The 24,038-nt window shown below is 33.5% G+C and overlaps 7 protein-coding genes across 17 annotated transcripts; 3 read left to right on the forward strand and 4 right to left on the reverse strand.

Moving 5' to 3' along the window:
• Positions 1–854: 854 nt before the first annotated feature.
• On the reverse strand, positions 855–5,493 carry LOC105187419 (Minichromosome maintenance 5). 2 transcript variants are annotated; one of them, XM_025304847.1, is made up of 9 exons: positions 5,422–5,493; positions 3,959–4,324; positions 3,588–3,843; positions 3,217–3,389; positions 2,774–3,108; positions 2,336–2,682; positions 1,703–2,136; positions 1,343–1,614; positions 855–1,245 (listed from the first exon to the last, which is right to left on the reverse strand). In XM_025304847.1, the coding sequence occupies exons 2-9, from the start codon at positions 4,108–4,110 to the stop codon at positions 1,016–1,018; spliced, it is 2,199 nt and encodes a 732-aa protein (XP_025160632.1). In that variant the 5' UTR covers positions 4,111–4,324; positions 5,422–5,493; the 3' UTR covers positions 855–1,015. The 2 variants fall into 2 exon arrangements, with proteins under 2 accessions (XP_025160632.1, XP_011146514.1); XM_011148212.3 differs by lacking the exon at positions 5,422–5,493 and having other exon boundaries at positions 3,959–4,414.
• Positions 5,434–8,243, forward strand: Wdr37 (WD repeat domain 37). The gene is made up of 5 exons (XM_025304848.1): positions 5,434–6,024; positions 6,119–6,244; positions 6,380–7,142; positions 7,431–7,677; positions 7,841–8,243. The coding sequence occupies exons 1-5, from the start codon at positions 5,745–5,747 to the stop codon at positions 7,961–7,963; spliced, it is 1,539 nt and encodes a 512-aa protein (XP_025160633.1). The 5' UTR covers positions 5,434–5,744; the 3' UTR covers positions 7,964–8,243.
• Arv1 (ACAT-related protein required for viability 1) lies at positions 7,698–11,871 on the reverse strand. The gene is made up of 4 exons (XM_011148210.3): positions 11,527–11,871; positions 8,880–8,983; positions 8,278–8,797; positions 7,698–8,128 (listed from the first exon to the last, which is right to left on the reverse strand). Exons 2-4 carry the CDS (start codon positions 8,961–8,963, stop codon positions 8,037–8,039), a joined length of 696 nt encoding a protein of 231 aa, XP_011146512.1. The 5' UTR covers positions 8,964–8,983; positions 11,527–11,871; the 3' UTR covers positions 7,698–8,036.
• On the forward strand, positions 9,160–11,087 carry LOC105187493 (alcohol dehydrogenase [NADP(+)]). The gene is made up of 4 exons (XM_011148309.3): positions 9,160–9,815; positions 9,946–10,113; positions 10,189–10,542; positions 10,649–11,087. Exons 1-4 carry the CDS (start codon positions 9,744–9,746, stop codon positions 11,036–11,038), a joined length of 984 nt encoding a protein of 327 aa, XP_011146611.1. The 5' UTR covers positions 9,160–9,743; the 3' UTR covers positions 11,039–11,087.
• A 44-nt stretch (positions 11,872–11,915) lies between the features above and the next one.
• On the reverse strand, positions 11,916–15,931 carry Adss (adenylosuccinate synthetase). Of its 2 annotated transcripts, none has more exons than XM_011148214.3 (6): positions 15,545–15,931; positions 14,390–14,492; positions 13,685–14,048; positions 13,015–13,407; positions 12,645–12,901; positions 11,916–12,361 (listed from the first exon to the last, which is right to left on the reverse strand). In XM_011148214.3, exons 1-6 carry the CDS (start codon positions 15,749–15,751, stop codon positions 12,312–12,314), a joined length of 1,374 nt encoding a protein of 457 aa, XP_011146516.1. In that variant the 5' UTR covers positions 15,752–15,931; the 3' UTR covers positions 11,916–12,311. The 2 variants fall into 2 exon arrangements, with proteins under 2 accessions (XP_011146516.1, XP_019698872.1); XM_019843313.2 differs by lacking the exon at positions 15,545–15,931 and adding an exon at positions 14,897–15,136.
• Positions 15,932–17,875: 1,944 nt separating this feature from the next.
• CSN1b (COP9 signalosome subunit 1b) lies at positions 17,876–23,549 on the forward strand. Of its 8 annotated transcripts, none has more exons than XM_011148218.3 (6): positions 17,876–17,943; positions 18,182–18,297; positions 21,659–21,751; positions 21,887–23,008; positions 23,150–23,284; positions 23,390–23,549. In XM_011148218.3, the coding sequence occupies exons 1-6, from the start codon at positions 17,892–17,894 to the stop codon at positions 23,465–23,467; spliced, it is 1,596 nt and encodes a 531-aa protein (XP_011146520.2). In that variant the 5' UTR covers positions 17,876–17,891; the 3' UTR covers positions 23,468–23,549. The 8 variants fall into 8 exon arrangements, with proteins under 8 accessions (XP_011146520.2, XP_011146521.1, XP_025160606.1 ...); XM_011148219.3 differs by lacking the exon at positions 17,876–17,943 and adding an exon at positions 20,466–20,594 and having other exon boundaries at positions 18,074–18,297; XM_025304821.1 differs by lacking the exon at positions 17,876–17,943 and having other exon boundaries at positions 18,078–18,186; positions 18,288–18,297.
• Positions 19,231–20,330, reverse strand: LOC105187424 (homeobox protein MSH-B). 2 transcript variants are annotated; one of them, XM_011148222.3, is made up of 3 exons: positions 20,208–20,320; positions 19,548–20,012; positions 19,231–19,380 (listed from the first exon to the last, which is right to left on the reverse strand). In XM_011148222.3, the coding sequence occupies exons 1-3, from the start codon at positions 20,298–20,300 to the stop codon at positions 19,309–19,311; spliced, it is 630 nt and encodes a 209-aa protein (XP_011146524.1). In that variant the 5' UTR covers positions 20,301–20,320; the 3' UTR covers positions 19,231–19,308. The 2 variants fall into 2 exon arrangements, with proteins under 2 accessions (XP_011146524.1, XP_011146523.2); XM_011148221.3 differs by having other exon boundaries at positions 19,233–19,380; positions 19,548–20,330.
• Positions 23,550–24,038: the final 489 nt, after the last annotated feature.

Below are 24,038 nucleotides of genomic sequence, written 5' to 3' on the forward strand. Positions count from 1 at the left end.
GATATTATATACTGTGATATAAAAGAGATTTTTGAGAATATCGCAAAATTATTTTGCAGGAAATGGAAGAGCAAGTTAGGTCAGGACGTACTAGATCTATAGGCTTAAGTAATTTTAATGAAGATCAAATTTCAGCTATATGGGAAAACGCACAAATAAAGCCAAGTAATCTGCAGGTAAATTAATATAGATTCAAATACGATAAATATCCAATCAACGATATTGTAAATTAATACGATTTCTAAGCGAATTTCATGTGTTGTTAGGTAGAATTACATGCGTATATGCAACAAAAATCAATTCGAGAATTGTGTAAGAAGCACAATATTATTGTGACGGGTTACAGTCCATTGGGATCTCCAGCTGCAAAGACACATTTCCAAACAAAATATAACTATAGAGTAGATAAATTTCCCGATTTACTAAACCACCAAATTGTTCAAGATATTGCTGCACGACATAAGAAGACAACGGCGCAAGTTTTGTTGCGCCATTTACTGCAATTAGGCATTGTCATTATTCCCAAAAGTTCGTCTCCAGAAAGAATTAAATCGAATATCGATCTATATGATTTTGCCCTGACAGAAGCAGATGTGGAACAGTTAAATACTTTAGATAAAGATACTGACGGAAGAATCTTCAACTTTTTATTTTTCAAAGGGTAAGGTAATGCTCATGTAATATTTTAAATATCATGTCACATATTCAGTAATATATAAAAATATTGTATATTTCTTTACATAAAAGCTAATATTTTTAGATGTAAATTAGCTGTAATACGTTGTGAAATTAATTGAAAAAATTTTTGTAAATAATATACGTAACAAATTATTCATTTTCCAGAATCGAGAGTCACCCCCATTATCCGTTTAAAAGTGAACTTCCACAATTATCATAAATTAATTCGTAAAAAATCATTAGTTTGTATTAAAATAGTTAAGAAGTTATGTAACGTACAAAAACGCAACAATATGATATTATATAATGGTAACATTGAAGATGTTTCCGTTATTCTTCAATGCAGTCTATACAACATTTTACGTTGCAAACGATGTTGAAGCTCACCGCGACGTATCATCGTATGTATAACTTTGTAAATGGCGCGTTCCGGAAACGATTGTTTAAGAAAATCTTTTATTATGTTTTGCTCAGATACTTGATGTCCAATAGGAAATCTATTTTTCAATTGTTTTTCGATGCGAGACAACATTTCGTGATCTTCTTCCGAGGTAAATCCTTCTGCTCCTAATATCATAAAATATATGTTACATAGATATCTACTATGATCATTTATACTAAATTATAATTATTATAATATTATATTTCTAATTTTGCAGTTTACCTGCTAATGATCCGGACGTTGCAGCATCTAACGTAGATACTTGAAAAAGCCTCAAAGCTTCGTTAACGTGAACTTCAGTTGCGAAAGGTTGCATATGCATTTTGGCCAGAGCTTCGGACATTCGTATAATAGCTTCAAGTTGCCTGACTGTGATCGGTATAGATAATCTTTTTTCGGAATCCTTCTCGTGTTCTCTTGTACCGGTTCGCATCATTACATAACGATTCTTCAATTTCTCGCCTGCTTCTACGCTAAGTCTTGGACCGCAGCGTCTATATTACGAAAAAAAAATAAGAGACAAACGTACGTTATGCTTTGTAAAATTCATGCCTTACATGCGATAAGACACGGTACACTTACGTTCTGCAATAATTAATATACTTCTTAAGAATGTGCACAGGGATTTCGCCCTCTACCGATTGTTCTGTGATCTGGCCAGCGTTGCAATGAATGTTCATAACGTGTTTAGCTAAAGTTACATCTCTGTTGTGTTCATGCTCATCTTTAACAATAAATATCATATCGAAACGTGACAATATTGTTGGCATAAAATCTATATTCTCTTCTCCCTTTATGTCATCCCAACGACCAAAGACAGAATTAGCCGCTGCTAATACGGAACAACGTGTGTTTAAAGTAGTCGTTATTCCCGCCTTTGCTATAGAAATAGTTTGTTGCTCCATGGCTTCGTGTATTGCCACTCTATCATCTTCTTTCATTTTATCGAATTCGTCGATACACACGACACCACCATCCGCTAAAACCATTGCACCACCTTCCATGATAAAGTTTCTCTGAAAATAGTGATATACATATACATATATATATATATATATATATGTGTGTGTGTATGTATGTATGTATATGTGTGTGTGTGTATGTGTGTGTGTGTGTGTGTGTGTGTGTGTGTGTATATATATCATGTTGCACATGGGAAGTATTTTTTAATATCATGAAAATCTCTACAGTATAATTGAGAAATATACAACTTACAGTTGCTGGGTCTCTTGATACAGTTGCTGTCAAACCAGCCGCGGAGCTACCTTTTCCCGACGTATAAACAGCTATAGGAGCGACTTTTTCTGCAAACTTCAACAGTTGTGATTTTGCAGTGCCTGGATCACCTAACATCAAAACATTGATATCGCCTCTTCTGCACAAGCCATCAGGCAACAGTTTCCTGGCTCCACCAAATAATAAACATGCTATAGCCTTTTTTATATCAATCGCACCAAAAATACTAGGCGCTATACTTTTCGCAATTCTCTCATATAAATTCGGATCGGCTGCTAATCGCGTGAAAAGATCTTCCTCTTCGGTAGTGACGGGTGGCTGAGTTCCTGCATAAAAGAAGTACAAAAAAAGGATACATGCAAATTATTTGATATTGGACAATTGGTTCTTAAATTTACATTATTATGCCATCAGTACCAATATTTGTATTTTCTCCATCCACAGAAATACCCAGAACCCGAATGTACGGAGCTCGAACACCCACTAATGTCTTTTCCTTGCTTGCAGCCTTGCCACCTGTTTTAGATACCTTTTTAATGGAATATATTCCAAGAATCAGCACTCTATTGCCAGGTACAACTCTGTCACATAAATATCGATCGCAATACAATTGCAAATGCCTGGGCATTTCACCCTGTGGTATATGATCTGGCAATTCCTGAAGTTTTAAAACTTGAAAGTCCACACAATGGCACTTATCTGGCATTATAAAGAAAGGATCTAAAGGACATTTTGGTCGACCTGCTTGCTCTCTAAAAATAAAAGATATTGCTAATAAAAGATAGTACCCTGAGATAATATAGAAATATATTATAAAGTGACTATAAATATCAATAATAAAATATTTTGGGAAAACTTACGTCGTACATTTCCTAGGTAACACATATCCTTCTAAACCTGGTTTAATAGGAATGTTAACTTGAGTAACTTTACAAGATCGACACTGTATCGCAATTTTTGTTGCCTTTGCTCTAATACCAGATGCAGAAACAATTATACCAGGAATCTTCACAATCTTTGAGACAATATCAGGCTTTAACAGTAAGATGATTATATATAATTAGATATTATTAAAAACATATCTCCAAAATTATTAAATATATATGTTACTTATTCAATGCTTTAACTTTTATGGCTCATCTGTATCTGAGTGAGTTTATCCAAACATGCAAATTTGAGTTTTAATATATCCATTCTTTCTTTATGCGTAAATTGTTGATTATAATTTTACCTTCATTCCTCTTAGAGAACTTGGATGTGCATCTGAACACAACAAAACTTGAATATCTTCCATCTTCTCTTCACCCTCTGGCCGAGGTGCTGTGAGTTCATCTGCGACATCCCTTGCAGCTTCTTCCAAGATAGGTAAACATTCTGTTGGAAGTTTTTGAATTTTCTCGGCAAGGGGCTCATCGAAAGCCGCTAGATCTTCTATATTGATTTCTAGCCAATACTGACGAAGGTTGTAATTACGTTTTAAGGTATCTCTGATCATAACAGAAATGAAATATGTTAGAATAAATATGTTAAAAGTTCGTATTGAAAGGCAATTAAGATCTTATATGAACATACAAAAAGAATATAGACATTTGAAATAATTACCGATATTTGTAATTGAAGTTACCCTCGTGAAATTGTCGAATAAATTCTTTAAATTTCTTTTTCGAATGTTGGAGATTTACTTGATTCTCATGAGTCTCGTCTATCGCAAAATTATCCGAGAAAAATACTCCTGGATCATCAAAGCCTTCCATCGTGCGAGTATATTTAAATATCTGATCAAAATTATTCGATTAAATGCACAGAGGCATACCAAATAAATAAACACATACGCGCCTCATCTATTTTGGCGGGAAACTTTTATGGTGTGTTCGGTATAGCACATCAGCGGGCAAAATGATGCCGATACTTTTTATTTGAGGGAAATTCTCAAAAACTATCCAATAGAAGGACGTCTCCTGAAGCTCCCTAGGAAATGGATTTTAATGAATATCAAATATTTAGACTTTGTTCATGTTGCTTGAACTTTTCGCACCTTTCGCATTTAAACGAGACAGACACATATTCAAACGCTTGAGAAAGTAAGAATGAAAGAGTCAAGTGGCCGTAAGCACTGACCAATGGCATTCATGCCTGTGCCATAAACGACGAAGAAGAAGAAGAGTTCTTCATTTCTGTCCTGAAGAGGGAAATGAAGAAAACTAATTGGTTTATTCTCTTATGCGTTATGTATTATGTATTATGCAAAAGCCTGTGCTCTTGCCCGAAGAGTCAAGTGCGAAAAGTTCAATCAATAGGTCTGTTCTTTTCCTCTGCACCGCTACACTAGTGCAATAAGTTCGAGTGAGACAAGTATATATTTGTCTCACTTTAACTTATTGCACCAGTACAGCGATGCAGAAGAAAAGAACAGACCAAATATGAACAGACCTATTATCGATAAATATCGAAAGAAATGTTGCAATGGTTTTGACAAGAGATGGCGTTGTCACTTTGTTTAAAGGGGCTATTAATAATTTATTTTAATAAACATAAAGAACATACACATATATACAAGGCAATATTATATCAACTTATGTGTATAATGCTTGCTACGTGACATTTTTACACAATTCGTTATATTTAGAAATTCGTAAGCATATCATCAACAATTTAATAGTGACGCACGTGCGTTATCTTCCTTTTATCCTTTGTATCATTTCAACATCCTTGTTGAAAAACCAATTTATAAAGTGTGTAATGTACAATATAATCGTCTTTAATTGTTAAATTTATTGAGAATGTTTAGCTATTTCTGTTAAAATAATTGGGATCAAATCCGAATGATTTCAATTTATTTATAGCCATTTTTTCTTTTCTTTTATCGATCGATCACTTTTTATTCGTTAATAAAATCAATTAAGAGAAATTCATGGCAAAACTATAGTCTTTTAATATTTCATAATCAGTGCAGCTATATATATATATATATATACATAGGCCATGATATATATTACATATGTTTTTGTAAAATATATATATATATCTATTTTATTAAAACAAAATATTTTTAAATATACCGCCACCTTTTGCTACAGCTGTCTTGCGTTTGCGTCTAGACCGAAGTTGGTTGACATTTGTATTCACGATAAGATACGGGGAAGACGGAAAACGCACGACTACGACTGGATAGTTTGGCGATGAATTGACGTAAAAAGTATCGTTCGATAATGTCGATAAAATTATTAATCAATTGCTCCATGTACTTTGCGGGCAAGTCGCATACGGTATACGTGATCAATAATGCAGTGACTCTAAAGTCCAAGTGATCGACAACATATGCGACAAAGTGAAATCTGGTGGAACATGTTTGTCTGCTGTTTGCATCGTTGTTGTTAAGTAACAAGTCATGCCCGGCGAACCATCGGCCACAACTGGAAATAAATCCAGTGGCAAGGCAAAGAGGATTTCTATACCTCGCGTACAAAGCAGCACAGATACCGAGCTACAGTCGCAACAGAGTCAAAGTGGTTCGACTCCGTTGCAACCCACTACTGCGTTGCACTATGTTTGTTTTCGTTCAGAATTAGAAGATAGCCCTATACCACCGGCTTTGCGATGCCGCTTGTATGATCTCTTTCAGCAGATTGAGAAAGAATTTGAAATGCTATATACTGAAAATCTAGGATGTAAGTGTTTGCTTTACGCTCAATAAACATCAATCAAATGTGTCAAATAATGTTATGTTTATGTAATATATGTGATGTCTATGTCTTATTGTAGTACAGGAAAAGATTGACATTTTGAACGATAGACTGGAGAGGGAATGCTATGGGTCAGGTGAACGCAGTTTACCTCCTGGAGATCTTATGGATTACCCGGAAACAAAGAATCTTTCTAAGCAAAAGTGTAAGTCTCCATCATGATGATACAATATCATAACGATATAAGTCATTATATAAATAATGCAAAATACTACATGACAATTTGAATTCAACAACATTATTCAACTTTTAAACACAATAACAATTGTTTTCCTTCTAGCAATGGGTGCAAATTCTGCACAAAAGATCAAAGCTTCTCATAAATTAAAGGCACAAACCAGTAAAATAGTATCAAGCTTTAAAACACCATCAATGACCAGTACTATGCAAAGAGAATATGTGGGTCATCGTGATGGTGTATGGGAAGTATCTGTGGGTAGATCAGGTCAACCTATCATAGCAACTGCCTCTGCTGATCATACTGCACGTATATGGGCAATAGACAGTGGTCGATGTTTGTTACAATACATTGGTCACAGTGGATCTGTGAATTCAGTCCGATTTCATCCAAACAGAGAATTGGCATTATCAGCGAGCGGTGATAATTCCGCTCACGTATGGCAAGCAGCTGTCGATTGGGATATACCAAAGAGAGTACCATCATTAGAAGAACTTCCAGTAGCCAGTTCTGAACGATCTACTACCAATAATTTAATTAGTAATAACGAGGAACAAGACGATCCTCCAACTCTGAGAACACCGATACGAGAACTTTTCGGGCATACAAACGTTGTAATGGCTGCAGATTGGCTTCCTGGTGCTGAGCAGTTGGTTACAGCCTCTTGGGATAGAACAGCAAACTTATATGATACAGAAACTGGAGAAATTATACATACTCTGTGTGGACACGATCAAGAATTAACTCACGTATCGACTCATCATACACAAAGATTATGCGTCACGTCCAGCAGAGATAACACTTTTCGGTTGTGGGACTTCCGAGAACCGATACACTCGGTGTCGGTATTTCAAGGTCATACAGAGTATGTATACTACCATCAGAATGCTAACAATTCTTTTTTTGAATTCACTTCAGACGATTTATAATTTATAATAAAATTCGAAACAGAATCTTAAGAAAAAAAAAACTAAGAATCAGGATATATACTGTGTTATATACTGTGTATTATATACTGTGCACGAAATTATAATAGAAATCTATCGCAAATTATAGATCATCTAAAGCAAGCTTAATCGACATTTCAGTATCTCGCCTATGTAACACTAAATGATGAAAATTAATAATTTGTATACCTCTCTCCTTTTTGTAGAACAGTAACATCTGCTGTTTTTACACGAGAGGATAAAATCGTATCTGGATCAGACGATAGAAGCGTAAAAGTATGGGAACTACGAAATATACGCAGTCCATTAGCGACAATACGTGGAGATAGTGCTGCTAATCGATTGTCAGTTTCTAGCACTGGGACAGTGGCAATACCACATGACAATAGACAAATACGTTTATTTGACTTAAGCGGTCAACGTCTGGCGAGATTACCTAGAACTAGCAGACAGGTAAAGAATATATTTTCTCATTATTATGAACACCTGTTTTATTGTATAAACATCTGTCCCTTTAGCCATTTAAAGTAATTAACATTGATGTTTTACCCAAATATATTATTTGTAAGCCGATTCTTTAGCAAATAGATCAAACAATCATGTAATGTATTTGCAGGGTCATCGTAGAATGGTGTGCTCTGTCTCCTGGTTGGAAGATAATAGTGTATGTAATTTATTTTCTTGCGGTTTTGACAGACTAGTTTTGGGCTGGAGTGTTCTTCCTGTTAAAGATGCTTGAAATTGATCAAAAACTATGGTTTTATCGGTCATACGTTCATATTAGAGTGATATTGGGAATAACTAGGTGCAATTTAGAGATGGAAGTACATATGTATGTAACCATACAATAGAAATCCAGAGATTAACCCAATCAAAGATCCTCCCTTTCCAGTCTTGCATACAACTGCAATAGGGGAACAGGATACACTGTATGTATTATTAAACAATTATAGATCAAAGATGGATTATAAATATAAGTTATGAGTTTTAAAGTTGCAATAAACCTATTGAACGTCTTATATAACGTCTGTACTTTTTACAACGGATTCTTACCTGAGTATGCAGTTAAAAGACATAAAACTGTGTAACCTTGAATAAGAATATAATATGGACCCGAAGCTATATGCCTCCACACTATTCCCAACAATCCAAGCAATTTACCACAGCCTCCAGTTATCAGAGCGTAACTTAAATCTCTAACGCTATATTTATACGGTTTTTCACGGATAATAAACCATTTTAATTCAGTTACTATAACGACTGCACAAACGAATGCCGCGAAGGCTAACGCGGTATGTAACAGCAAATTATAAAAATTACATTCATCTTGCAACGCGTCGTTATGAACCAAATCTATTTTTGATGCGGTTAATTCCGCCTTGTTTGTTTCACAGGAAGACCAAGCTCTCGACGATTCGGCTAACCATAATATAACACTCAATTTCCAATATGATTTAAAATCGCTATTGTACAGAAGATGTCTATAAGCTGGTTTTTCTATCAGAATTAAATCTACGAAAACTATAACTGGATCATATTCAATGTATTTGTCAGCTGATAAGCCGCATTCTTCCTAAAATATTCAATGCAATATATAATGCAAAGTCTGTGACCTCTGTAATATGAATTTGAGTGTTGCAAAATGTTTTACTTACACATTTTAGAACTTTAAGAACACTAGGACAGTATCTTCTAAAGAGCTCTTTGCATTCAGCTCCACAATTAATACAAACATACATTAGGAAGATTTGGATATTATCTGGAAAATTAACAATGAACTGTGATTAAACTTGTATACGATATTAAATTTTCTTTCTTTTAACAAAATGAAAATAATAGATATTGGCAAAATATAAATGTTATCCAACCATTTTTTTAAATATTAAAAACTAATTTTTTACTATTCTTCATAATTTTTGAGGAACATTTTACTATTATGTATAACAAAATCGTATATAAAATCTCGATAAGTACACTGTTTTTACATAATGTTTAAAACACAAGTCATAGGTGGAAGAAAAATGCTTGTAAACAAAATTAGTATACATCAGAATAAGCAGTCATATAAAAAAGTTTGGCTACGTTTACATCTAGCGATTTAATTGCGCCCTGACGTGTACCATGATCTAAAGTAGGTCTAGTCAACAATTGTTTACACCAGAAAAGATTTAAGAATTGACGAAGTTGTATTTCATTGTTGTTGATCTACTTTAGAGTTGTAGACCTACTTCATACTTCTATATACTAATTTTATTTACAAGCAGTTTTCTTCCGCTTACGGCTTACGATTTGCGTTTTAAACATCATGTATAAACAAAATATGTGTTAAGACTGTATTTAATAAACGTAGCCATTGAAAGTTGTCGTACTGGTTGAGTAATTACTGCGACATAAAATTGAAGGATACGAGTGAAAGTGTATAAAAAGAAAAGTGATGGTGGGGCAGTGGTATTTCTACTGGTGCTATCTCTCAATCTGCACTGAGTCTTGTTTCTGTACTTCTGCAAGACACTTCGAATATGATGTCAAATTCAGATGTACTTCTGCCAACGCGACAGACAATGCCTATTTTAGGATTTGGGACTTGGCATGTAAGTTTGCAAAAAAATTACTTGCTCTTTACATATAAGGGATATTTCATTTGAATTAAAATTATTCGAATACTTTATAATAATTATGTTTTAATTTAAAATAATGTATAATAAATTATAATGATAACAGGCAAGTGAAGAAGAGTTGGAGACAGCTATAGATATAGCTTTGGAAGCAGGATATAGACATATAGATACAGCTACGGTGTATCAAAACGAGCGTGCTATCGGCAACGTTCTAAAAAGATGGTTAGACTCTGGTAGAATTAATCGATCTGAACTGTTTGTTGTAACAAAGGTATGTCGTTCAACTTTTATACATTAATATAGTAATTATGTTAATAGTTATAATATATAGGCGATATATTATTAGGTCCCACCTAGTGGTAACAGACCAGAAGACATAGAAAAATGGATTAAAAGATCACTTTGTAATTTGCAATTGACCTATTTGGACTTGTATCTGGTACATACTCCATTTACATTTGAAGATGCTGGGGAAGAACTACATCCTTATAATGAAAAAGGAGAAATAAAAATTGATATCAACACAGATCATTTGAAAATATGGACTGCAATGGAAAAACAAGTGTTAGAAGGGCGTACCAAAGCAATTGGATTATCAAATTTTAACATTTCTCAGATAAAGAAAATTTTGGCCAATGCTAAACTGCCTATCTCAAATTTGCAAATTGAGTTGCATGTATATTTCCAACAGAATGATTTGGTAAGTTCTATATTATTTATACGAATATCTCTTCATAATTGATATAATAATCTACTTTTAAATACAACACAGTGAATAAAAAATACATTTTTGTACTCTGTGACAGGTGAAATTTTGCAAAAACAACAATATTACAGTAACAGCATATTCATCTTTGGGTTCACGTGGATTTATCAATCAAATAGGAAAAGCAGATACTGTGCCAGATTTATTGAAAAATTATATTGTATTGGAAGTGGCACAAAAGTATAAGAAAACTCCTGCTCAAATATTACTTAAACATATTATTCAAAAGAATATAGCAGTTATCCCAAAAAGCACAAATCCCACAAGAATTAAAGAGAACATACAACTATTTGACTGGGAACTTCAACAAGAAGATGTTAATAAGTTAAATAATCTTGATATGGGAGAATCTGCACGAATATGTGACTTTGGAATTTTTAAGGGTATTACCAAACATCCAGAATTTCCTTTTGTAAAACTGTATTGTTAATATTATTTTCTAAATATATATATATATATATCAAGTTGGTCAGAGTCTTTTCATATTTTAAGTTGTCCTACTTGGCGCATTCAAAACAAACCATGAGAATCATGCCAAATAATTTTAGACCAAACAAATATGCCTAGACAAATATGCCAAATGCTATTGAAAAGATATTAATATGACTTTTTAACGTAGTAATAATAATATAACATTCACATTGTTATAATTATATACATTCAAAGTGTATATTATATTCTCACAGCTATTAACCATTTAGAGAATAATATCAAACTTTCTCCTTCCTCTCCATCTCTTTTTTCGCCTGATTTCTAATTTTTACTTCCATGGGAATTTTTAAATATAAAAATCAGTAATATTTTATATTTTCATTGTATACTATTGAAATTCTTCTCATGATGATTCGTAAAAACAGGAAATTAACCAAGTGTTTGAAATCAAATTTACAATATAGGTTACTTTCACCTTTTACCTACTTTTGCGCCAATAATTTTAGTGAAACTTTGTTGACTCTTGCCACTTTCCTCATTTCCGTTAATAAGACATGACGGCAGACATTTTATACCGATCAGTGCCACAAGTTTCCGACTTGCACTCGACTAGTACACGTATCGTGTATTGGTTATGTTGAGTTCAGCAGTGGGCGCTACATTAGCGCTTTCTATGCATATGCAACTACACTGCCAATGGAATGAGAGAAACAAAATCTTTAATAAATATATCAATCTTTACTTTGCAGATTTTAACTTTTTCAACAAGAATGTGGCAGCACGTTTACTCTATTAATAGGCATATATTATTAAAAACTTAGTATTTGGCAAATTATTTTCTATAACACAGTAGGATGAATTAAAACATAAAATGATAAAATTGAAGGCATTAATTGACAAATAACACAAGTGTGCCTTAATGTATACACACACATATATATATATACATATATATATATATGTATCTATAATAGAGCTATTTAAAATAGATAACATATAACGAACATTTGTGATAATCTTCGGCTCACTCGTTAACGCTGATACTGACTACAAAATGACTAACATTCACATTGTACAATGTTATGTGTGTACATTCAGTGTCACTTAAATTCAACAATAATACTACATTCACTGAAAACTTATTGTTAAAATCTTTCTCTTTGTGTGCGCTTATCAGCTTTGCATTGTAAAAATGTTAAAGGTAAAATTAAAATTAATAATACATTTAATATCGTGCGTTTTTTAAGTAACATTTTGTGAACTGTATATCGTCAGAGGGCAATTACACTCTCTCGACCTGCACCTACGCCGATCCATTTGACTGTAACAAAAAATTCTTTCTTATATTTAATTCAGTCACAAATTTACATGTAGATAATATACAGTAGATTAAGCACTTTACATTCCTTTAAGATAAATGTATGCAAATAAAATATCATCGGAGGAAAAAAGATTTTGATCAAAATATATCGTATTTATATATATTAATATATTATATAATGCGCTTTGTGATGTATTCCTTGTTTTTGCTAAATTATTTCAAAGAAGTAAGAAAGTACTATCTTATATTTTATCATCTATGAAGTACAAAGACATTTTTATACCTGGCACGTTTAAGTATTCCTCTATGATTCGTATATATTTATGTGCATTCGAAGGCAGTTTATCCAAGGATCGCACGCCTTCGGTGGTAGACTGCCAACCATCAACTTTTTCATATACAACTTCGACTTTTACTAATTCTGAAGTACTGCTTGGGAAATAATCTATGTCCTTTCCATTTAACCGATATCCAATACATACTTTTATTTCCGGTAAGGTGTCCAAAATATCCAATTTTGTTAAACATATAGACGTATATCTGAAATAAAAGAGATCACTAAAGTTGAATACAAAAAGGTAATCATCATCGATTATTTATTATTCCTTAGTGAATGGGTTTACTTTAGATCAGAATTCTGGTATTATACATACCCATTAACCAACACTGTGAATCTTAGTAGTGGTAAGTCGAGCCATCCGCAACGTCTTTTTCGTTTTGTAGTCACGCCAACTTCATGGCCTCTTTTTTGCAGTAGTTCTCCAGTAGAATCTAATAATTCTGTAGGAAATGGTCCATCGCCGACTCTGGTAGTGTAAGCTTTCACGACACCGATTATCTCACCAATTGTGTTAGGAGGTAAACCAAGACCTGTTAATACTCCACCTATACTGCAGTTCGAGCTTGTTACATATGGATAAGTTCCAAAGTCGATGTCTAGCATTGCTGCATTTGCACCTTCCACCAAAACTTTTTTACCATCTTTTAAAGCTTGGTGCAAATACTGTACAGTTTCTTTCACATACGGCCTGATACGTTCGGAATATCTACCCAAAAAGAAAAGTTATATCGTAAGTAATATATTATGAAAATATTTACCTTTATATTAACTTACAAATATATATACATATAATTATAATATATGTATATGCGTGTAATATGTAATAATATATGTATAATATATATGTATAAAATAATATATGTATAATATGTATATATATATCAATATATATGTATATATATTTATAAGCTATATATATATATATATATATACATATATTTATACATATGAGATGATTATATATATGAGCACTATATACATACTGCTTATAACGATCCAATTCAGTTTTAATATCAACATGTAGTGCAGGAAACATCTTTTGATATGATGTAACCAAGGTATTAAATTTTTGGGAGAATTTGTCAAAATCTCCAAGAAGATCCCCAATCCTAAGTCCATTTCTAGCAGCTTTACTTGAATAGGTTGGTCCTATACCCTTCTTTGTAGTTCCCAGTGATTGTGTGCCTTTTTCTAATTCTTGTAATCCATCCACCTGTTGATGAAAATCAAACACTATATGTGCCCGATCTGATATTATAAGCCTGTCCTCCCAGTCTTTAAGTCCCTTAGATTCATTCTTCTCCAATTCTTCAAACAAGCCAGGTAAATGAATCACTACTCCGTTACCTGTGAACAGAAATAAATCCAAATGAATAAATATATATAATATTAACTGTACGATATATGATCTGCAATATCTAATAGAATTGATCCAGATTTAATATGAATATACATCTAGAGACACGAATAATCTATATAACATAAATAAGTGGAATAATTATCTGTTTTGCACATCAATAATCATATACATCTATTTTAATAAATTATCTATTATTTTATAATCCATTATTTTATATTAATTACTAAAATAAGTGGAAAAATAATTATAGAGACTTGTCACTCATTTAAGCACAAACCAGGATATAAATGTGATTAAATTTTACTTGTTGATTTGAAGAAGTCATTACCTATTACGGATTTGCATCTGGGATTGATTATTCCACTAGGCAGAAGGTGAAAGTCGAATTCAGCACCTTCTACAACTACAGTATGCCCTGCATTATTTCCTCCCTGTGAAATTACATTAATATTTGAAGAAATAGGGCTTGCTATTATTTATGACGAAAAAAGTTCTATCATGACTTAATTAATGAATTTCAAATTAAAATATATAAAAATTTTTTTTTAAATGTACAAGAAATAGCATCATAATCTCGATACGAATATTAGATACGATTTATATTGCTTGTGTATTATCAAAGATAATCAAAAGATAAGAAAATAGATATATATATATATATATATGTATAGACTGCTATATTAAATTTAATTCTTTTATAACTAACATATTTAACTAAACTTATTCATATAATGAGTAATTAATTATGAAATATTACCATTAATTATAATATATGATTAAAATACATATTTGCAATATTAAAACATTAAATAACAATAAGAAAAATAAAACTCACTTTCATTGATAACACGATAAAAATTGAGCGCGTGTTGAATATTAAATATAATGCAATGTTCTCGGTTTACAAAAAGATACAAATGACGATAATTTCGCACGAGATTTCCTCAAAAATAAGCTTCGCTTACGACCATCGCAATTATGTAATATCGGGCGCCAAAAGATATAGGTTATATTGCCACAGCAAATGTGTTTGTAATACTCGCGGGTCAGGTGACATGCATTTACTTCTAAAAATAAAATGGTAAAAAAAACAACAGGAGGATTAGTATACGTATTTTGCGTAATACTGGGATACAAATTGGTCGCTCAAATCGCGAGGCAACGAATGCGTAGAAATCAGAATAACTTTCTTTGCATCTTCGAAAGCATGACTTGTACAGCTAACCTTAATCTCACCCAGATGTGTCGTCGAAGAATGACACACGAAAAAACGAAATATCGTTCGTCTTCCTGAATGAAAATCCAACGCTTAAAATAAACATGACGTTCATCATGATTATGGACATTTCGCACAAAATATTTCGCGAAAAAGTCATCTGCTAACCGATATCGGGAAAGTTGAGAAGCGGAAAGTTGGTGACGCGAAGTTAGATAATATGAATAACGAAATGAATATAGAAATAAAAGAAAGAAACAAATATACCTGACACCTGCAGACGACGTCAGCGTCCATCGCTAACATATCCACGACCTTTCCCTTGCCTTCGTCGCCCCATTGTGCACCGAGTACCACGGTGACCTTCGATATCGGATCATTCGTTGCTACGTTAGACGTACGTTGTTTCTTCCTTGGCGAAGCAGTGGTGCCGTCGCCGTTCGCCTGTTGTTGCATTTTTGGACATGCAGACATTCGCAGGTCGTATTACTGCTGTACGGACGGGCTGTAACTACGCTATAGACGACGACAAGATTGATGTGTTCTGTGCGCCGCTGCGCGTCTCTCCTGCTTCTTCTGCTCAGCTCCGGCGGACGGGAACAGCTGATGCGACGGAAATCAGTCGGAACAGTCGGAGTGAGGCCGCTGCTTTTGATGACCACGAATCTTTGATAAGGTGTACAATCTAAAATCGGATTTGTTGAAGCTGCGACAAGTTTCCCTCTGAGTGGTAGATGGCGTTACTAAATGTTATAAACATACAGTTCAGTTTCAAAGAACTTTTTACACTAGTGTATATTGCGATATGAATAAAAAATTTGAATGTTAGAAGAGTAATTACACAATTACAAAAGCTATTCTAATTAAGGGATTTTTTCTCTTTTCAAAGTATGTAATTTCGATACATTTTCTGAAAATTTTTATAATTGGGATTATGAAATAACTGTTTTTCGCTCACATATAGTTGCACCGAATTATTTATAATTTTTTTTAACTACAAATGCTACATAAAGAATATGAAATCAAGAATTATTCTTGTGAGATTGAAAACAAATATATCACTTTCCAAAGGCATTGAAATAATATGCATTGCTTGCTCCTGCTATTTGTATAATAGAACAAGGACAAAATGATGAATCATGTTTATAATATGTGAATGGAACTAAAATTACAATTTAGTGCTTACTTTATTCTGCAGCTGGCTGTTGCGTGTGGGCGTGTGCTCTGTCGGGATTGAACAGAAGAGACGAAGAAGGAAGTCTCGATTTCCTAGCTGATAGACTTCTTGTGGAATTTCATTCCCGATTTTGTATAATTATATATGAGAAAATGAATAAAAATACGAAGTCGATAAGAAATAAAAATCGAGTAAAGATGATTGCGTGATAGCAGTGACAAATTCGAATTGGAACTAATAAGAAAATTGAAATTGATCGCAAAGGTTATTTGAATGAGCAGAGTTAGAAAGTTTTTAAAATAGAAAACGAGGTGGCTGGAACATGTCCGAATCGTATGAAGTCGACTCGGGAATGAACGACGAAGCCTGAGCTTCAAAATCTCCTTCTTTTTTATTAGTTCGGAGCTGCGCGAAGGTTCTACCTGCGTAGAGGGTTTTTTTCTTATCTCTAAGATTTCTAAGGCATCTCAAGAATTTTAGAATCTTAGGAATTGATAATAGATAATATTTAATACAATGATTCTCTCTTGAAGTATGAATAAGTATTGGTTGTTATCTTAAATTATTTTTACATTTGTCGAATAATTACAGAGAGATAGTGCATATTTATAAATACGCAGCATGTGTGGCAAAAGAAGAAGACTGAAAGTTGAATTATAATATAGTAAATATATATTTTAGTTATTTGTTGAGCGGTGCATCATATCGTACGGTCGTAAACTTGCGCAGACGGTCGGCTGTGTTTCTGTTTATTTATCACGTCCTATCGAAGATAAGAAGAAAAATGATCTCAGCATCCTGTCTCATGATACGCAAGATACGCAAGATTCTTTATGCAAGATATATCTAGATCTTTCGACAGCGTTTAACAACTTTATAATGAGGTACTGAAAAACTATAAAATAAAAGGCCTAATTGCTGTTGAAATTAATAGTTATTCAACGGGAGACAGGAGATGTGAAAGGCCATTTTAATTGATTCATAATTAAAACACTGACGGTAGAAATGACGCAATTAAATGTAATTATTTCAAGTTGACTGTGTTCCAGTGCTTCACTCTCACGCGCGTTTATATTGAAAATTATAGAGGTAGATTAAAATAAGGATAGTCAACTTTTCTTAATTAGTTTTCTCTATCTATCGTGCATTTTTTTAACGATATAGATTTATAAGTTTACAAATCTTGAGACTGTATTGTACTGTTTCCATGGAAAAATGAGCATCACTGTCTGCTCGAAATTAAATTCCTCGAAATTCATAGAGTGACTCAGACGAGAGATAGAAAAATTAAAATAGCGCGGGCGTTAGTATAACACGACCGGTTGGGTAGCAACTACTCAACATAGTTGAGTCTTCGAGAGAGAGTGGCGCGCAGAGACATATAGAACGGAGCGTGACACGAGATCCTTATCATGTGTGTTATATAATTTTAGAGAGATGTACAGAAATCGGAACGAGATTGGAGTGAGGTCGCTGCTTTTGACGACCGGTTATTTTTCGTACTTTCTGCCCATACTCCTTACCGTTCCATTAGGCCTGTTCGTTTTGTCTGCACTGCTGAACTGGTGTATTAAGTTAAAGTGAGACAAACATAGGTTTTCTCACTTCAACTTGTTGCACCAGTTCAGTAGTGCAGACAAAACGAACAGGCCTATTGTTATCGTTCGTTTGTTCGTTACCTCTTCTTTCTGTTTCCTCCATCACGAAAACTGTTTTCGATGGTAAAGGTTGGGTATTTGTCATGTGCAATTACTATGGTTTATTTCATACCGGGAATATGATACATCTCTTATTCTCATACTTGATGCTGATCATGAAGAAAGTCACTTCTAGGAGAGATACGGTAATATAAAAGATACTCATGGTATAGAACTAATCTATATTCATCTGTAATATTTGTACTCGTCGAAATGTTGAATTGTGCTCGTTGAACTGCTCATTCTTATGTGTTATTTAAATTCGATTAATAGAGGGAAGTTACACGGTTATAATATTGCAACAAGCCTTTTCTTCATATGTAATTTGCAAAAACATTTACATTGATAGTTATGTGTACTTATATGATTTCTTCTTTTTATGTTGTTTTTGTTGTCCATTTTTGTTTGTCTCTCTTTATTGTTTGCACCTATGTCACCATTCTTTTATTATAATCTGAATGTTACATGCTCTTCAACTAATTTTATTTTTATTTCTATTATTAATAAATAATAATCGTCAATGAATAATAAACATTCAAAATTTTCAAGGCTTAAGATTCTTCATAATTTTAAGATGAAAATTCAAATGTCTTTTTTCTTATTTGTTATGTATGAAATATTCTATAAAAATATATGATATAAGTCGTATCTATAAACAGCATAAATTTCTAAAAGATGTCTAAAAGTATTTGAAAGATGTCCTATTCTCTTTTATATATCTCAGATTTTTTTAAAACATCTTTTAGAAATTGATGCTATTTAGATCAGTTTATTTTAGCAATATTTTTTAATTTTGCACATTGTAAATTCATGATGAGATGCAATAATTCCATTATAGTCTAAAGCTTTTGGACATCTTAAACAAATAAATCTCTATTGTTTTCAGTACATAATTCATGATAGAAATTTGTTCAAATATGATAACTTTTCAGTTATTACATCTATATTATAATTTATTATATTATAGTAGTAAATATATTAGCATTAAATAAACCTAATGCACTAAAATTATAAATAAGTTTGTTGATACAAAAGAGTATAAAAAGTATTAGTGCATTATTAATAGTCAAATCACCTTAGAATAATTCCAATTCAGTTCCTGTTGACCAGCAATAAAATCTGGATAGAGATTTAAAAATAAAATATATAATGCATTATCACGTCGTTACGGTGGAGTTCAATGATTCGCGTCGTTGCCTTGCCCGGCGATTTTGAAACCAAATTTTGACCTAAATATACAAAAACAATTTTGTTGTAAATTGCTTTTACGCAATGTTCTCACCAGTAACAAATTAACACACCACTATCCAGATATTTTTTCAATACTTTAAATTGCCGATAAGTACTACAAATGTAACACAAAATATCGTTACTGAGAGATTTTCATTGTACGTACTTTGCTCTGCGGCAGCCTCAACGTTGCGGACATCTCGATAACGTCGTTTCTGGATAGATAAGCTCCTTTCCTGTACCTATCCTCCAACACTTGAAGTTGGGACGAAGAGAACGGGATGCGAGGATGATCGCCCGCTCGTCGCTTCCTACGCTTTTCAACAAAAGACTTTCTAGGTAGCTTCGGCGGTCTATAGCGGGTGTACTGGAGCCACGTTAGATCGGTTCTCTGTACGCGGTCGTTATTTCGTTGGCTTATTTCGTTGTTGGAAGTGTTCGAACACGTTTCTGCGCTTGAGAGAGTAGCGCAACTATCGATATGTTCTTCTCGTTTCTTTTCCTCGTATCTTGGCACGCTTTCCTCGTTTATTTCTCGATTGCGATGATCGTATTCGACCACGAGTCCTGCAGGAAGTCTCTGTCGTTTCTGTCGCGCATCCTGCTGGAGATCCTCTTCGCGATCAACTTCCTGAAGATTTACAATTGAATTGAAAGTTCCCGCGCCCACTGTCGCGCGCTCGGTATGATCACTTATCGCCAATATACGAGCTATACTGAAATCTGTAGTCCCCGAAATCCGCGAACTTCGTGCTCCGCTCATTCCGGACGTTTCACTAAACTTTCCGAAGGCCGAACCCTTCGTTATATATCTATACATACGTACGTGCACGTTCCTTCGTACAACCGGGGTCTGGCATAGTAGCCCTCTTTTCGCGAGGCATCTCCTCTTTGCGGCCAAAATCCAAATTAGACGCATAGTTGCACGCGCGATGGCTATCGCGTTGCTCTCACGGGGGGCTCACGCATCAGTAAACAGGCCGTATGTACCTGTCCCATTGTTTGCATGCTCTTATACCAGCGTATTATCTGTGACCGCATCTTCGGCTACTCCGGTAATAACAATGTAATTGATACTCTGTAGCGAGGGGACGGATTTCTGGCTGAGCTCTGAGAACCGAAGATACCAGGGGACCTCGCGGTTTCTATAGGGCAGATGTCCCGACGCACCGAGGCTTGTATAATTAAAAAGCCACGGGGGTCATCTAATCCGGTAATATATCCATCTCGTCGATGTAAATATTGAACGGCGCGCGCGCGCGGCAGCCCTATTGTATTGTATCGTATTTCGCCAGAACGCAACACACGTCATTTCCACCTGGTTCGTCTCATCTACTGCAGATTAAAAGGATTATATTATTAACAGACAGACAAGATATATGATTTTATGAGTTTTTGATACGTTTAAACATGTCGAATTCGGACGAATTGTGCGACCAACCATTTAAACGAAGATTATAACATTGATGTAATATTATTATTAATTGATGTTTACTGAGTAATAATTTACTCGTACAATCCGTTCAAGAAAAATTCGAGTAATAATACTATTCATCGTAAATAAAAAAAATATATATATATAAATATATATATATATATATGTTTATCTTTGTCTAAATTGAAGGAAAAACAAAGATAAACATATGATTTAATTATCAGTTAACGTATCAAGAAGTTGGAACAACCGGCCCTAAGTCTAAGAAATTTGAAGGATTTAAATTTCAAACTCGAAAATTTATTTTTTATATTGACCCAAACGTGTGTTTAAGATGTTAATTAATTGCAAATCGATTTACATATCAATAATCGTTTTAGTCGAGAACTTCACTTATCCGCCATAAAATGATACGAATATCCGTCGTAAGAGGTCGCATCATCATTGTTTCATTTCACCGTGACATTTGCCGCTCTCTGTTTACTTTAACATGGTCTTTACAACATCGTGTATGTGTATCATATTTAATTTATATATAGTACGCAAAATCGAACAATAATCTTTTTTTATCGCAATAACCATACGAGTTACGGTTAATATAAAAACGGACAAGGCTAATAATGCCGTTACAAGTTCACGATGTTCAGGTAACTATCTGTTTAAAGTCTGGGAAATGACATTATCCAGAGATCAAGCGATTTAAATTACAGGGTTATCCGCAACTATCACGCTCGTATCTCTGCCTATCTGTCGTTTAAATCTATTTCATTTTAAATACTTTGATAAGAAACAGACGAACCGCTATTAATTCGATATATATATATCTCTCTCTTTTTCTTTAGCAAAATGTCGTGGAGCCAATGCAGGTTGATGCTCCTACAGAGGATAATGATAATGCTGAGGAAGAACCGTATATAGTAGAAAATCCGACGCTGGTGCGTATTGAAGTGAAATATATGAGATACCATGTTAATTTGTTTTGTTCAAGAGGTTTTTTTTAATCTTTTGAATACATACTTGAGTAGGTTTAAATTCTATTAATCAGCTGTATTATGTTCTATTTTATTCAGGATTTGGAGGTATATGCCAATAGCTACACTGGACTTGCAAAATTATACAGACTTATATATATTGCCGATCATTGTCCATCATTACGAATAGAAGCATTAAAAATGGCAATCACTTATGTAATGACCACATACAATGTCTCATTATATGTAATATTGCATAAAAAGCTTCTGCAAGCTGTTGGTACTCCGGGTTTACCAGATGTAGCAGCTCAGTCAACATCTCAGGATCTGTTAACAATGGATCAAACATGGGTAGAAACTCGTTCTAAGAAAGCTGCTCTTAAATTAGAGAAATTTGATACAGATTTGAAAAATTACAAGAGTAATTCTATTAAGGAAAGCATAAGAAGAGGTCATGATGATTTGGGAGATCATTATTTAAATTGCGGCGATCTTGTTCATGCCCTGAAGTGTTATTCTAGAGCACGAGATTACTGTACCAGTGGCAAACACGTTGTGAATATGTGTCTCAACGTAATTAAAGTTTCAGTTTATCTTCAAAACTGGTCTCACGTACTTAGTTATGTTACCAAGGCTGAAAGTACTCCAGACTTCCCAGATGTTCATGGTAAAGACAACAATCAAGCAATAATTACAAAATTGAAAGTGGCAGCAGGTTTGGCAGAGCTGGCGACAAGAAAATATAAAATGGCTGCAAGACATTTCTTGCAAGCATCTTTAGATCATTGTGATTGTCCTGAGTTATTGTCTCCTGGAAATGTGGCTCTTTATGGTGGGCTTTGTGCATTAGCTACCTTTGACAGGCATGAGTTGCAAAAACAAGTTATATTCAGTAGTTCCTTCAAGTTATTCTTAGAATTAGAACCACAATTAAGAGATATAATATTCAAATTTTATGAGTCAAAATATGCATCCTGTTTGAAATTACTTGATGAGATAAAAGATAATATCCTCTTGGACATGTACATAGCACCTCATGTGAATCTGTTATATACGCAAATCCGAAATAGAGCCTTAATACAATACTTTAGTCCTTATTTAAGTGCGGATATGAGACGAATGGCAACAGCATTCAATAGAACTGTGTCTGAATTGGAAGACGAACTTATGCAGCTTATTTTAGACGGACAAATTCAGGCGCGCATAGATTCGCACAACAAGGTGAACTGCTTGTAGAATTCTATAAGATCTATATACAGTATTTCATTGTAGTATATTCTTTTTTTACATACATTTTTCACAAGCATGATAATATACAAATAACTCAACAAGATATGATTACCACGGATATGATTATTACAGATTTTGTATGCAAAAGACGTTGACCAACGTAGTACTACTTTTGAAAAATCAATGAGCGTTGGGAAAGAATATCAGAGGCGCACCCGCATGTTGATCTTAAGAGCAGCAATGTTAAAACAACAAATTCACGTGAAGGTAAATCACAAATAAGATATATGCCTAAGCTATTATATCTGTCTGATTATGCTTTCAAGTAGTATAACATTACTCATTTTCATAAATCATTTAATTATTTACCAGAGTCCTCAACGCGATAGCACACAAGGCGGCGAAATGTCAGTAGCACCTGGAAACGGCACTTTAGCACCAAAAAATTGAAATTGCGTGTATGTTGGTATTTTGTAGGAAATAAATTCATATACGCGTGTCAACTGCCACGACTATCTAGGTATGCGATAAAGCGAAAGAAATTCACTCACCATGTTCGACATTGCGTTACTACTCAGAAGTCAGTGTCTTGTACCTCATTCTCAACATATAATATATGACATGTATATATATTATTGCCATGTTGTGTTTTCAACAGAAGCGTTGTAATCTCCAGAATAATAATTTTACATAACAAGTAAATCGTAAAAAAACGTGATAAGTGATAAAATAAAAAATAAAATTATATAATACATGAAAAATAGATAAATTCTTAATAGTTTATTAATGTTATATTTTTCCTTCTTTTGCTACGAAATTATGTATAAATTCGTAAATTTTCGATTTCGTATTATATATTGTAAAGCTTATCAAACATAATGTTGGTAATATACTAGCGATATAAACAAACCTAAGATTTTAACATACTCCTACAGTTTATTGCGATAACAATGATAAATAAATTCATTATATTACAATTCAAATCAGTTATGTTTATTTATAATTTATTCTATTGCTCTCT

The sequence above is a fragment of the Harpegnathos saltator genome, unplaced genomic scaffold, assembly GCF_003227715.2.
Source record: "Harpegnathos saltator strain DR-91 unplaced genomic scaffold, Hsal_v8.6 scaffold650, whole genome shotgun sequence".
Classification (NCBI taxonomy): domain Eukaryota; kingdom Metazoa; phylum Arthropoda; class Insecta; order Hymenoptera; family Formicidae; genus Harpegnathos; species Harpegnathos saltator.